The sequence below is a fragment of the Ambystoma mexicanum genome, chromosome 4p (genome assembly GCF_040938575.1).
Source record: "Ambystoma mexicanum isolate Mex_15411 chromosome 4p, UKY_AmexF1_1, whole genome shotgun sequence".
NCBI classification, from domain to species: Eukaryota; Metazoa; Chordata; class Amphibia; order Caudata; family Ambystomatidae; genus Ambystoma; species Ambystoma mexicanum.
Window position 1 is genome coordinate 762,540,378 of NC_090927.1, and position 15,106 is coordinate 762,555,483.

The following is a 15,106-nucleotide window of genomic DNA, read 5'->3' on the forward strand; positions in this document are numbered from 1 at the left end:
TATTTTGCAGATTTTTACTTTGTAGTAACTTTTCGACCAGGAGCAGAGAACAAGAAAGCAGACACCTTGTCTCGCTATCCAGAACCCCAAGCAAAATCACCTATGGACTTAGAGGAACCCAAACCCATAGTAACTCCCACGCGCATCATCGGCAGCGTTGTCGTGGATGATATGTTTGAGAACATCTGAAAGTCCATGACCGGTCAAGAGCTTGCCCAATGGAACGACCTGAGTAAACTACAAACCATGAAAGATGGATTACCCTTCTACGGTTCAGCTTTCTTCCTTCCCACCAAGGCTATTGAACAACAAGCCATTAAATGGTGCCACGACTCACCCTTTGTAGGGCTCCACGGGGTAACCAAGACCCAAGAAATAGTGAGCTGTCCCTTCTGGTGGCCCCACATGAAACAGGATATTCAACGATATGTATCCACATGTGAAAATTGTTTACGAAATCCGATCACCAGAAGCCAGCAGGAAAGTTGCAACCACTGCCTACACCACCCATGCCCTGGCACACTATATCGTTGGACGGATAGTTGAACCTCCAGAACACCACGGTTTTACCACTATTCTAGTGGTAGTCGATTCTTTGACCAAGCTGGCACACTATTCCTTGTAAAGGAGCCCCAACGGCAAACACTTTAGTGGATTTGTTCTTACAAAATGTGGTACGCTCCATGGAATACCCCAACACATGTCAGACAGGGGATCACAATTCACATTGCGATTCTGGCAAGCCTTTTGTAAAACAGTGGGGATGAACATGCGATTGTCCACTAGCTACCACCCAGAAACTGATGGGCAAACCAAACGAGTGAACCAAATTCTAGAACAGTATCTACGCTGTATGACAAATGATAACGAGTCCTCTTAGGCAGATACTATTTGGCTGGCCGAACTGACCAACAATAACGCAGTACATTCTTCCACAAAACGGACTCCCTTTCTCAGTACGTATGGCTACCACCCACATATTCAACCAGTTCCTCACCCAGAGATAGCCAGGGTTACAGCGGCGTTAGCACGCAAGGAGCAATTTGAGGAGTTATGGTGAAGCATCCGCACCAATTTAGAGGAGGCGAAGCGCAAATACAAACAATATGCCGACAAGAAGAGAAGACCGAGTCCCAGATACAAGGTTGGAGATAAGTATGGCTAGCAACATACAACCTCCATATGTCAGGGCCACGGAAATTACAACCCCACTTCAGAGGACCCTGTTACGCTCACCTGGTCTCTGTGGAGGCGTTGGGGCACGGTCGCAGCCCTCCCTGAACTTGAATCACCCCCTTCAGGCCTCTCCCTCGGTAGAAAAGCTGAGAGCAGTGGTACTGAGAGCGGTGATACTGCTCCTGCGTGGAGAGAACAGTGTGTGAGTGTGCCAATCTGTGATTTTTGTACCTCTCGAACCCTTCACCCCAAAGTATGGTTTCTGTGAGCATACGCCGGCCCATAAAGCTCACCTGTGAATTATGGAAGATAAGCTCTCCGTCCTGCTACTTCTGGCAGGGGCGCGTCAAATGGGATCTAGTTCCTTCACTGATCCCTGATAAGGATTAGTCCAGTCCAGCTGCGACTATGCTTCTCCTTATGATTGGTAAGTCTTTCTTCAGCTCTTGTGATGCTGTTTGTTCTGTTTAATGTCTTTATATGTTGCTCCTATTTATGGCCGCAATAATGTCTCTTCTGTTTTCTTCCCTTAGATGGAAATGCGGCCTCAATGCAGCTTCGAGACGCGGCCGGATGGAAGATGGATGCTACCGCAATGTTCGACAGCAGGTAAGTGATGGTTTAAGGAACAGCGCGAAGTATGGCGAAGCACAACCTTAAACCGACTGTTTTTTCGATGTCTAACCTTGTCTTCTGTTTTTCCTTGCAGGCGCTTCTACGACGGAGCATGTCGTTCTGCGGTGCCAAGATGAAGATTTCGGCGTTCTGCAAAGTGTAAAGATAAATAATTGGTTTGCCGAAGAGATGTACAGGTAAGAACAGTTTCCCCCAGTTGGTAAGTATGCTGGCAGGAAGCAGGATCTTCAAAGGTAAGTCGGACCTCAGGCGACGGTGAGCGTTACGCTGCTTGCAAGTGCAGAATAATGCAAAGTGTCTGTCTTGAGGATTGGGACAGCCTATATAGCTGAGATCGTGGGCATGCCCATGAGGGCCGGTTTTCCAGCCACACCCTGCCACTCCTAGAGAGTGAGCACGTGCGAAGGCAATCCATTAGCAGCCACACCCAAGAATACACTTGGGGCTACTTAATGGATGGAATGTTCAAGGTTAATGCATCCTGCTTAACAGATGGAATGTTCAAAGTTAATGCATCTGAAGTGCTAGGTCTATAATAAAAGCTTTTTGGTGTTAAATGGATGTTCTTGTTTACTTTTGTTCATGAGCCTTGCGCCAAAGGCACCAGGACAGTGTCCACCCAGGTCTCCTGTGCATGCGACCCCTGCATGCCTGTGCCCCTGAGTTCATGACCATGACAGACCCTTCCCTGTTGAAGCAGTGGTCAATCCAGTGGCAGTACGCTTAACACTTATTAAAACACGCCCCAACTTCAAGTTGCGAAAAGAAGCCTCCACCACTCTTAGTAAACAGGGTCCCAGAGTTTGAGGTCAGGGCTATCCTATATTCACGATTGCAAAAGGGGAAACTGTGGTACTTTATCGACTGGGTAGGATATGGGCAGAAGACCACTCTTCGGAACCAGCACAAAAATGCCCCTCGACGACTCTGGGTCTTTCGTCACAATCACCCTGCTAAACCTGGGCCTGCTGGTGGGAGGGGGAGAACTGTCAGGATAAAACATGTGGCAGGAAGCATGAGCAAAGGGAGATCTGTGGCAAGTGCTTTCAACAAGAAAGGGACACTTGTTTGTTTATTTTGCAGGAAAGAGCCGGGGAGCAAGAGAAATGCTTCTTGACTGCAGTTCCCAAAAGGCCTACGTGAGCACGATCCTTTCAACACAGCCGGAACCACACCCAGGAGCACGGGCATGCATGCGCCATGCCCACAAGCTTTCGCTCACGCTACAGCCTTTCAAGCTGAACAGATGTGTCCCGGAGGAGTTCCTGCAGGCTACTCAATGTGGGGCCGTCACCCCGCCTGTACGAGCTGCAGGCCGCACTCCATACTTCAGATAAGTGAAGTGTACCCCTGATTACACGCTCCAGTGCTAAATTAGTTACTTAACGCCAGACACGCGTGCATCATCAACAGCGCTTGGGGAAAGCATGACTTCAGCATTATGAACCGGGGCATGTAACTTTCCTAGACTGGGAAGCTCATTGCACGCATTGTTGGGAACCAAGGAAAAAACAACAGCCGCTTGAGAAGGGCTGCAAACTTTATTAGCCGCATGTGTCGGGGAACCCATATGGTCATAGCGTGGCTAGAGACCGCATTGCTTGAACAGTTACAGTGATAAGCAGCTCCGCCGCCTGTGATATGTACAGACAGCTTCCGCTGCACATTCTCACCATTTTCTGTCTTACTTTATAGCGGAGCCTCTTACGCTGGAAACTGACCCACCACAGCTAAGTGGTGCTTACAGTATTTGTGTTATGAAGGCAATGTGTCTCTGAAATTATGCGTTACTAAAGCTAAAGCGTTATGTGTACAAACACTTTGCTAGGATTCCAAGGGAATGTTTACCCAGATAAATGTCAAAGAGTGCATACTACTAGGTTTGTAGTAAACAGGGTGGAATTACAAAAGCTGTTGATAAGGCAACACAATTGGAAGACAAGATGAACTCTGAGTGTGAGTGGTACGAATGGGTGGAGATCACCAACCCCAGGAGGGGACACCGGAGCAGAAGAGCATGGTTTACCCTAAATCTCTTTACCCATCCATAACCTCTACCTAAGCCTCTTACTGGTTGTCCTAAACCTCCCCTACCTATCCAATCCTCCAGACCCTAACCCTCTTTCCCCGGCGGAATGCGATGGCTTTTGGTATACACTCATTCAGGTGTGAAAGCCCAAAGGGGAGGCAGGAGTTTGTGCTGCCTCCGCGCAAGACTGGGCAAGGATCTGACAGGGGAGGACAGGAACTTCCCCATTCATCGCAAACATCAGACGTGGGAGTATGCGTCCTTCAAGTCCAGAGCTGCCAGAAAATTCCACTCCTGCAGCTGGTTGAGCATGTGCTGCAACATGACCATCCTGAACTTTCAGGACTCCAGTACTTGTTTAGGTATCAAATCTAGGATCAGTCGCAACCCTCCTGGCGTCTTCATTACCAGAAAGTATGTAACTCTGCACTTTGAAACACTTGTGGATGGGCAAGCTATAAATAAAATATATCATATGTGGAGTACACTTCTGAGCCCCGTAGGCGCTGAGGGACTAGCTCTATTGCCTCTTTCCCCAACATGGCCTGAACCTCTTGTAGCAGTTGGGCCTTGTGAAGTCCTTTACGCGCGACAGGAGACATGCAAGGGCAACTGTTTGAAATTCCAAAGCGTGCCCTTGCTGAAGAACGTCCAGCACCCATTTGTCACAAAGTTCAACATCCAGCCCTCCCACTGGGGTGCGGAAGTGGGGGCACGGATCCACAGTCGGTGCAGGCCTGCTTTGGCATCTGCTTCCTGGCCTGCAGACTACAACGAAGGACTCCACTGATGTAGGCCTGGCAGCGGCCACTGTAGGCTTCCTGGGTGGAGGAGCAGGAGGGCTGATGGGAGGGGGTGGAGTACCCCTTGGAAGACCTCGAAATTCTCCCCCTCTGGGAACGAAAGGACGACCTCCTTTGCGGCAGGGTCCCCACAGAGCGAGCTGTCTATGTGTCGGTCTTGATAGCCTAAAGAGTCTCAATCACTGCTTTCCCATACAGGTTATCTCCATCGAAAGGCATGCCCACAACCCTGGATTGCATCTCGTACATACGTTTGTGGCCCTCAGCCACCCCTGGCGTCGAATGGCCACACAATTCCCCATTCTGGCAGAAGCCTAAGTCTGCCATGCCCAGCGCCACTGTATGGTGTGATCCGAAGCCACCTCACCATCCTGGAATAGGGCCAGGGCTTCGTCCTTCTTGTCATCCAGAAGGAAATCCAGGATAGGCCCGAGCCTGTACCAAAGCTCCCTGTCGTAACAAGACAGGATGGCAAAGGCGCTTGCAGAATGGATGGTAGAGGCTGCAGTGTAGGTGATGTAGTTTCTTTCCCTCCTGGTCCAGAGACATCATGAAAGAAGATGAGAGGTTGGACGATTGTTTCCTGGCGGCGGCAGACACCACCGGGTCCGGAGAAGGTTGCGACTTGAGACACCTGGAAGCCAAGTCCAGGACCCAGAACTTCTTCTCCAACCTGTCCTGCTTCGATGGTGTGGTACTTGGAGTTTTCATAAGGGACAATCCGTCCTCCCAAACACCATCCAGCAATGGAACAGACAACAGTCTTCATTGAAGACTCACTTTGTTGAAAAAGGAAACCTTTCTTCTTCTCGTCCCGCACCAGGCAGACAAGTTTTGGCGCCTTTGAGATGATGGCGTTGAAAGAGCAAATCTTGTCTGGTGAAGCTCTGGCAGGTTTGTCAACATCTGGAGGTTCTTTGTCAGCGGGGACATCATCCTCATACTCATGGTATCTCTATCAGTGCCAGTGTCTGTGCGCACAGGTTCCTCTTCCACTGGGGTCAAGGCCCCAAGTCTAGATCCAGATGCTGTAAGCACCAAACGAGGTGGGATCGGCCGACGCCTAGGTGGCCTGGGAGGACTCCTGACTGATGGACTGCGTGGAATTCGGGCCAGACCAGGCACTGGGCAAGTAGGTAGCCATTGCTGAATTTCTGCCACCATAGTGTGCATGGTGGTCAGGGTGTCCAGTGGCATATTCCTTGGTGCCAGTGTGGGTGTAAACGGGCTCCAACCCCTCAGAGGAGCAAACTGTTGGTATGGCTCATGATCTGGAGATCCCCTCCTGGGACATGGGCCCCTGACCCCTTTATGGTCCTTCATGCTCCGAGTATAAATCCTCAGGCAGGTCATCCTCAGAACTGGTATAGATACGAGGAGATTTTCTCGGCAATCCCACAGGAGCTGTAGGAGACACCCTGTTGATCTCTGTAAGAGGTCCAGCGGTGGCAGCAATTCCCTCACTCTAACAGAGTCCTTTGGGAATGAGACAAAGATGAGGATCGGTAGAATGGGTGCCGACGAGGTCATGGTAGGTACTGTTGACGGAGGGCTCAGGGGTAAAGCGACCCGTGGAGTAGTTGTCGTTGTGAACATTTAAACAATGGTTGTTGCTGTACTTTTCGTCGACAAAGGAAGAGCTGATGTTGTGGATGGGATCATCGATGAGGTAGTCAATGAACAGCTTGCTGATGAAGCAATCATAGACAACGCAGTGTCGTTGACGAGGTAGTGGTCTTAGTAGACGGACCCGAAGACAGCGGAGCCGCTGACGGGCCTTCAGCAGGTCTGTCCATCAAGGACTTGTCCTTCAAAGTCTTGTGCATAGAAGGGGTTACAGACTTTTTCCAGACTGAGGGATCGCACCAGCCAGTAGGCAAACCGTCGACGGAGCAGGCGACAAAGACCAACCCCTTCCCAACTTCATCACGCAGCTGCAGCGACCTTCTGGGGAGCAGATGGAACGTGGTGTTTTGCTTTCTTTTGGATCTCCCCAGGAGGAGCATCCTCAGGGGACCTCAAACACGCTCATGGGACCCTGCCAGTCCTGGATGAGGCAAGACTGCGCCTGGAGGCAGCATCAGAGGCCTTCCTCCTGATCGATCCAAGCCACTAGCCTTTGGTGGAAATCCTTCCTGGTCTTTGACGAGAAGCTGCAGCATACCTCTCATCTGTCTGTGTTGTGATCTGGGTGAAGACAATAACAGCACTTGAGGTGCCGATCCTTTTACAAAAATGTTCTTTAGGCCACAGGATTCGCAGGCCCTGATGAGACTCTGTTCGCCACATCGGACATGGTCGAGGTGAGATGTTGGCCCAAGCTTGGGCCAGTCCAAGTCACAGAGAGAAGATCCAACGATGAAAAGACAATCTTTGTCGACAAAAGGTCCCCGCTGCCGGCAGTCATCCCGTGACCATAGACAAAGAAGAGATGGAAGAAAAAACTAACGAAATATCCAAAAAACAGCAATAAAATCTACAAAACTCAAAGAGTTTAGCACAAGGACTTCCAACACTAGAAATGTGCAGTAGAAATCTTAAGATGGCCCCCACAGGTGGAGTTTAGGGGGAAGAGTGTCATTGGCTGGGGAGTGTCATTGGCATGACCCAAAGAACAATGATTGGATATAGAGGAGACTAGCAGTTTTCAGTTGAAAACGAAAATGCTTCTTTTTACTGAGGATTCCCAGCCTGACGATGGGGACAATTCATGAGCAAGTAAATCCATGCAAGACCCCATGCTGGAGAATCAAAGACTTTGACAGATTGCACTGGGTTTATAAGAGGACGTGGAACCTCGGAAGTATTCTTAAACATGCAGATGCTATTTTTATTTTATATTAACTTCTTTTCAAATCCCTCCTCCAACATCCTGTGCCAAGTTTCGACTGTTACAAATCCAATTACAAGATCCAGATTTGTTTTCAGACTCCAATGTTGACAGCCAGGCACAGGCAAACATGCACTCTAGACAGGGCCTGCAGAGTCCCCTGGAAATAGTTCAAGACCCTCTCATGCCTGGCAGGAGTATATGCATTATTTGTTTAACATTTCAATCCCTGCAACAGTGATGAACATTTTTAAAATGTATTTGCAATGACGGGTCCCCCCTAATGCGTATGTACACCCTGAACAGGGGGCTAGTGGCCAGTGCATAGCTGAGAATGTGCACATAGTCAACACTCGATATACTGGAAGGTGCTGGTTGAGGGTCTCTTGTATCATCAGCCAGTCTTACCCTTGCAGGCACGCCCCCTTTATCAATCAGTACACTAGCGTGCAAGGGTGGAAAGTGCATAACAGGAGGGAATACAAACCCCTTGCAGTCATTGCAGTCAGCCTTTATGACCTCTACAACAGGTTAAAAGTAAGACATTTACTGTTATTACAATTGACAGTGATTTGCGGCCAATTAACCTGGCCATTCAATTACCTGAAATCCCTTCTAATTTCATCACTACTGCCTGAGTAGCCAATAAATATAGGAAGCACCAATAGGCATGCATGAAAATGTTCAGAAAAAGCTAATTTCACTTACTTTGTTTTAGGATCGGATTGTAAAACAGCAAAGTTGAATCCATTAGGATCTGTGGTTATGCTAACAGCTCTGTGAATGTAGGGCAACTTCTCAAGTCGGATTCTTTCATATGCACGGTTTACATCACAGTTTCCAAATGAATCACATATTGAATTTTGAAGGGTTGGTATAACATCTAGACAAAAAAAGAAGACTGATGTTAAAAAGAGAAACTAAAACACAATGGGCCTCATTACGAGCATGGCGGTACGGGAACTACGGTATCGGTAAGCATGCCGGTACCGTAGTTCCCGGACTGCCATACTATCATCTCTGCTCGCGGGTGCCATCTCACCCGCCAGGTTTTTCCTGGCGGGTGTAACGGCACCAGCGAGCAGAGCACGTCGGATGCACCAGCACAGCTCTGAATGTGCTGGTGCATCAGACATCCCCATCCCCATTCAGCCCTATGGGACAGAATGGGGATCGGGAGGCCCTTGATTCCGGCAACCGCAAATGGGCAATTACCGGGTCTGCCAAGCTCAGCATGACCCGGTTCTTGCCCATTCGCGGGTGCCGGAAAAAATGCAACTTCGGCAGCAGCCGTGCCGTTTTTAACGGCACGGCTACCGCCAGATTTGTAATGGGGCCCAATGGGCCTCATTACAAGCCTACCGGTGCTCTAAAATTGATGCCAGTACGGGAATACCGGCATTGTTTCCCAGACCGGATCATTACAACCCTTGAGGGCTGTGTCACCGGCACCGGCCCTTTCGTGAGCGGCATCCCTGATGCCGGTAGTAGCCCTGACAGACGCCTGCCGTGCCCTCGACATTGGCATGCCGCAGACCAGTGCACATTCCGAGGTGGACGGACATGCAAATACCGTCATGAACATACCGGTAATAAGGCCATTAATGATGCCTTAAATACCAGCATCGCGGGACAGGCGTTAACAGGGATCAGGTGAGCAGAAACCTGCCACAGGAGTACAAAATCAGTACAGGTGGACACCATTGAAACCCAGGCACAGCATAAAGGCAGCCCACCCACACACCACACCTCTCCCAAAGGAAAAATGCTACCACTAGCACTGCTGGAGCAGGAGTACATGCAGGAACAGCTACTCTATGAGGAGGTAGGCCATGCAACAAATGCGCAGGAGAAGGATGGAGAGAGAGGGACACAGCACATGTCCAATGTGCAGGCCATTGTGCCCTGCAGGCACCCAACAATACCCCGGCAACGTGTGAGCCCATTTACCCTAAGCCCAGCACAAATCCACACCCTCTACCGGCTGGACAGGGACAGCATCACGGCAATAGTGGACCTCATACACAACGACCTTGTGAGTGTCAACATACGTACAGCCACCCCCCCCCCTGCTGAAGGTAGTGTGTGTGCTCCACTTTTTGGCGACAGGCACCTATCAGCATACAGTGGCCAAACTGCACGGGATATCACAACCCTGCTTCTCCCGTGTGCTGATGCAGGTACTTCAGGCACTCCTCAAACATGTACGTGACCACATCAGCATGCCATGAACTGCAGCAGAGGTAAACGTTACCAAAGTCGCATTCCATGCGATAGCAGGCATGCCAAACGTAATTGGTGTGATAGACTGCACACATGTTGAACTGGTGGTGCGGCATGCCGTTGAGGTGGTATACCACAATAGGAAGCAGTACCATTCGCTAAACGTCCAAATGGTGTGTGATGCCAGCCAAATACTGCTGTGCCAAGTACCCAGGCTCCAGACATGATGCAATGGTCCTGTGGAACTCGACGCTGCCCTGATACATGGATCGACATGCCGGACCCCATAACTGGCTGTTGGGTGAGTCTGACGGTAGTGCCACACGCATTGACGAGGGGGGGGTATGTTGCCAGTGCTGGGTACCTGCCTACTGGGTGGGCCATGTGGGGTAATGATTGGGGGTGGGGTTGTTGCCAGTGCTGGGAACCTGCCTGCTGGGTGGGCCATGTGGGGTATTGATCGGGGGCGGGGGGTTGTTGCCAGTGCTGGGAACCTGCCTACTGGGTTGGCCATGTTGGGTATGTCTACATATCGCACCATTGCACCATCCTAGGGTACGGGTGCACACTGCACAAATGGAATCCCTGCGAATCCTGGCAAAACACAATAGTCACAACCATGTTGGTCAAAAGATGAAAAACATCACAGCTACCCTTTCTCATGCCAACATGCAGGTGATGCTGGGTATCCACTGATGGGCTGGCTGCTGACCCCAATCAGGCACTCACGAAACCGACAAAGAGGCGTACAATCGAACCAATTCAAGGACTCGCGTGACTATTGAACAGACATTTGGACTACTGAAGAGTCGTTTTTGCTGCTTGAGAGGGTCTGGGAGTGCATTCATCTATGGTCCCGAGAGGGCGGGGCGTATTGTGATGGTCTGTGCAATGTTGCACAACATGTGCATCTGTCGCAATGTACCCCTGCCCCTGGACATGGACATGGACAGGATGCCACAGGATGATGACGACGATGAGGATGCTGGGATCCCTCTCCATCACCATGGCCATGATAGACAGGCTACACGACAAGCATTGGTTGCAAATTATTTCTGATGATTTCATCACACATGGGAATGGATGTGATCACATTGGGTGATGTGCACTGTGTAACATTGAATACTTAAACACTCCTGAAAAGAATAGCCAGACAACAGTTTTTATTGTAAAGTGAACTATGTACAATATAAGACAGGTTGAATATGCACATCTGCCCTATCGTAATCAGTTGAACTACCAACACCAAAAGGTCCTCAAACAATGCCCAAACACACCCTTTCCCTGTGACACACATTTGCACCCACCCACCCCACAGACAATAGCCCAAAGTCCAACTCAAAAACAAACAATGCCCCAAAATCCCTTCCCCAACAGATTCCCCCCACCCTGCACTGTAGAGCAAGGCCTACTTCCGCCCCCTCTTTTGTGCAGGTGGATGAGCCCCCATCTGACGTGTTAACCTCACTGAGCGCCGCACAGGGCTCCAATGTGTGGATGGGCTAGGTGTGGCACTGCCAGAATCTACCGGAGGCATGATGATGTGCCTTTTTTCTGCGATGGCAGTCACAAGGAGGTTTATTGATTCGGCCATGGAGGACATGACCTTGTTGCCCTCACGCACCCTTCTGGCTAGTTGATAGACCGCCTCAGTTGCCCGGCCTAGCATCCGTGATGTGTTCTTGGTGCTGTCCTGCATGGTCTGCCTCGTTAGTTCTGCCACGGTGATGTATCGGCTTAGTAGGGCATGTGTTGCCTCCTGGCGCTGCTCGGTGCAGGTGAGGCGGGCCTCAATGTCGCGGATGTGGCGTATTCCGGCAAGGGGCATGGGTGGTGGGCTCTCGGGGCCAGGTGGGCTGAACACAGGGTCTGGTTCCTGGTGGTCATTTGCATCATCTGCGGAAGCAGTGGCCTCCGAGGTGCTGCGTGCAGCTGTTGCATGCTCTGTACTCCGCACGACTGGAGTATGTGTGGGTGTTCCAGATTCCTCCAGCTCGGGCATGCTACGTATTGGCGAAAGGGGATCGGGAGGCATGCTTAGTGATGGTGATTGTGGCTGATCCGCAATGTCCATTTGCGGTGATGCTGCTTCAGCTTCTTGTGGCGCTTGCCTCATGCATGGTGTACTGGGCCGGCATAGCAGGTCTGCCACTGATGTTTGGCCGTGCTGCTGCTGCTGGCACCTGCCTGCAGGCGTTGTTGCCTTCTTCTTGAGGCTGGCAGATGTGCAGGGGTGGCTTGGGGGATGTGAAGTGGAGGCCGTGGACCCATGTCTGCTGTCGATGCATTCAGTTTCCTGGATGCTGGGTGTCTTCTTCTGAGTGTGGCGACGTGCAGTGGTGGTTGGTGTAGTGGCAAGCTCGCCCTCACTGTCTGATGTGGTGCCTATGGGTGACAATGCAAGGGTCCATTATTGTTGTGTCATCATCCATTTGACAGCCATGACACTTTGTACAATTTGCTGTCATGTACCTCTTCATGCTCATGGTGGGGCCCCTATCCTGTGGCACACATGCGTGTGGGGGAGGCGAGTTGGTACATCCTGATGTGCGTGCACGGTTTGGGATGTGCATGTCGGTTGGGTTGCTGTTGGTTTCTGCGACGAATCTCATGTATATGCTGCCCTGGATTGTGGACGTGTGTGGGCTGCCTGTGAGGGGGAAGTGATATGCTTGTGTAGGTGGAGTCATTGGTGTGTTGTCAGTGGGCAGGGGTAAGGGGGGGCCTTTGTGAATGGTGGCAATGGTGCATGCATCTTGGACTGGGGTTGATTGTGCCATGCACAGGGGTCATGTAGGACTCAGTGATGTGCATTAACGCCCGCTGACTGTGTGTCTGTCAGCATTGCATGGGACATGTGGTGTGTGCCTTTGGTGCTTGTTGGCATTCTTCATGGTAGGAATTGGTTTCTGTTGAAGGGTCTGGTTGATGTCTTGCAGGGCGGCAGGTGTCTGGTGACAGTCATGCACAAAGCACTACTGGTCATGAGGGGACAAATGAAGTACATGGGATGTTAGTCATGGTCACTCACCTGCTTCTCCAGAGGTTGTTGCACCATGCTCTGCATCTCCAACACCCTCTATGCTTTCCATGTTCATGATGGAGGCACATTTTTCCTCCCATGTGTGCAGTTTCAGTGGTGAACATTGTCCGCCTCCAGTGGCCTGCGCCGAGCTGCACTCAGCTGATAATAGGTTGCGGACTCTGAGGCGCATATCATCCCATCGTTTCCGACAGTCCCTTACAGTCCTCAGTGTCGTGGACACTGCTGAGACTTTGTTGGCCACTTCAGTCCATATTTCTTTCATTAGCAGCTGTGCAGGCCTGCGCAGGTCCCCTGCTAAGACTTCATCCCCATTTTCCACAAGGGTGTCGGCAAGCATGTTTAGTTCTGGTTCACTGAACCTTGGTTTGCGCTGTCGGATGTTTCCATGTGCTGCAGACATGTTCCGTGATGCTCCTTCACTGGCCAACTCCTGTGTTTGGAGGATTTCAATGGATTGTGTTTTTCAAGATGGCCACCGGTGAATTTCCCGTTCCGACGCAATGACGTTACTTCCGGTTCCGGTATTGACGGTACCGTTGTTTACAGATTGTTGGTGCCGTGGTTGTTGTTAACGGCATTGATGGTGCCATTAAGTGGGTTTCAGGCAGCATTACCGGTATGCCAGTGCTACTGTTACCGGCATGCCAATTAGTACGCCATTGCATGCTCGGAATCAGCAGTTGTATCCGCACTCGGTGCATGATGGTATCGGTGCCTACGGCATGCCGGTAATTTTGTGATTTTACCGGCAAACTCGTAACGAGGGCCAATGAGTTTACACCAAAACACTGGCACATAAATAGCAGAAATTATTTCTGGATCTGGTTTATCTGAAAACCATTTGTTAATCTTCTAGTACACCCCCAAAAAATCTGCTACACTGCTTTTATACCCTCCTATAAATGAGAAAAATTAATTCCTTACCAACAGATACTGCTCATTCTAGAGTGGAGCCCAAGACTCTCCCACACAATGCATAACAGGCTAATTGGAGACATGCTACACAATCATTCATGTCTGGACTTCTCGATTCATCAAAAAAATAGCCAACTGCGGTTTAAGCATATTGACATTGCTTCGTAATGTTTCTTCATGCGTCACCTAGTTTTTTCAATACAAGAAATATGATGTAATCAAGTTAATTTGGCAAGTTCATTTGTCGTGCGTCGAGTAGGTAAACGATGTTACTCAAACACCAGGTCTGGCAGGATTTTAAAGGCCAGATTTAGAACATTTGGCAGTTTCTGAATATTTTGTATTTGTCAGATCTTGGTATTATCTCAAATGATTGGGAAAATAATATGTTGCTAGTTAGTGTCATTTTCATCTTGTTTTATAGGTCATCCAATGTGGCTGCAAGAGCGCCATTTTGCAACTGTTTCTGTGGGGAATGGTTCAGTCACAAATTTTGAGGGGATTACTCGACTACCCAGTTTCTCACAATTTACAGAAGATCCATTCTTTCTTGATTGGTGAGTTGAGAAAAGCAACGGGGTCCCCACCTCATCGTAGCAGGCAGATTTACTTTTCCCATACATTTTGCCCGTAGTGCATATAAAATGGCATCAAATGTATAACATTATAAAGCTCTTAAGTGAAGGTACTGTGACATGGTCAATAATCTGACCTTTTCAAGAGGGGATATGGAACCCTCTCAGCCTGGTGTGGGAGGCCTACCAGGAGTCACGCCATGGTCATTCCTACCCTAGAGGGGGAAGATGGCAGTTGGAAGGGAACCAATTCCTTTCCCATCCCCAAGTGCCTGTATGCTTCTTAGCAGTGCTACCCCAGACCACCTGATACCTCTTGGGAGTCATGCCGGCAACGTACTTTCTTTTCTCATAGATCAATTAACAAGGCAGCCAAAGTCTGGACAGACCACCACAAGACAGCAACCCACCAGCACCTCATGTTAGACGCCTCCAGTCATCTATTTGCTGGGACCAGCATGGAGAGAGAGAACAAGCGAATGAAGGGACAGAGAGCAAGCCCAGCTACCAAGGCTGGGGCATACTGGTCCCCAGCACTAACACATGCATTGCACTATCCGCAGCAGACCTAACCCCGACAATACAACACATTCTCTTTGTTCCCTACATCTCCACCTTCTTCTCCTAAACCCCCTTGTGTTTCCATAGTGTCTTAGTTCGTTTAATACCTTAGCTTCTACATTTTGGAAATGTCTTCCCCCTGACATTTATGCCTCACCCGCTCTTCACATCTTCTGCTCCCACCTTAAGGCTCATTACCTGTTATTCTCCTGTGGGTAACTGTTTACTTTTCACTTACCCGTTTAGTTTTTATATTATATTTTTTGTTATGATTGTAAAGCACTTTGGCAAAAGCACTCAATACAAATACTA

At 49.7% G+C, this 15,106-nt stretch overlaps 1 protein-coding gene across 1 annotated transcript in view; it reads right to left on the bottom strand.

Annotated features, from left to right (window-relative positions):
• The window catches only part of IBTK (inhibitor of Bruton tyrosine kinase), a 1,971,965-nt gene that overhangs the window by 1,314,389 nt on the left and 642,470 nt on the right, over positions 1-15,106 (bottom strand). The window contains exon 11 of the mRNA XM_069606314.1: positions 8,183-8,357. Within this exon, the coding sequence (XP_069462415.1) occupies positions 8,183-8,357 (175 nt within the window). The remainder of the gene's footprint in view (positions 1-8,182; positions 8,358-15,106) is intronic.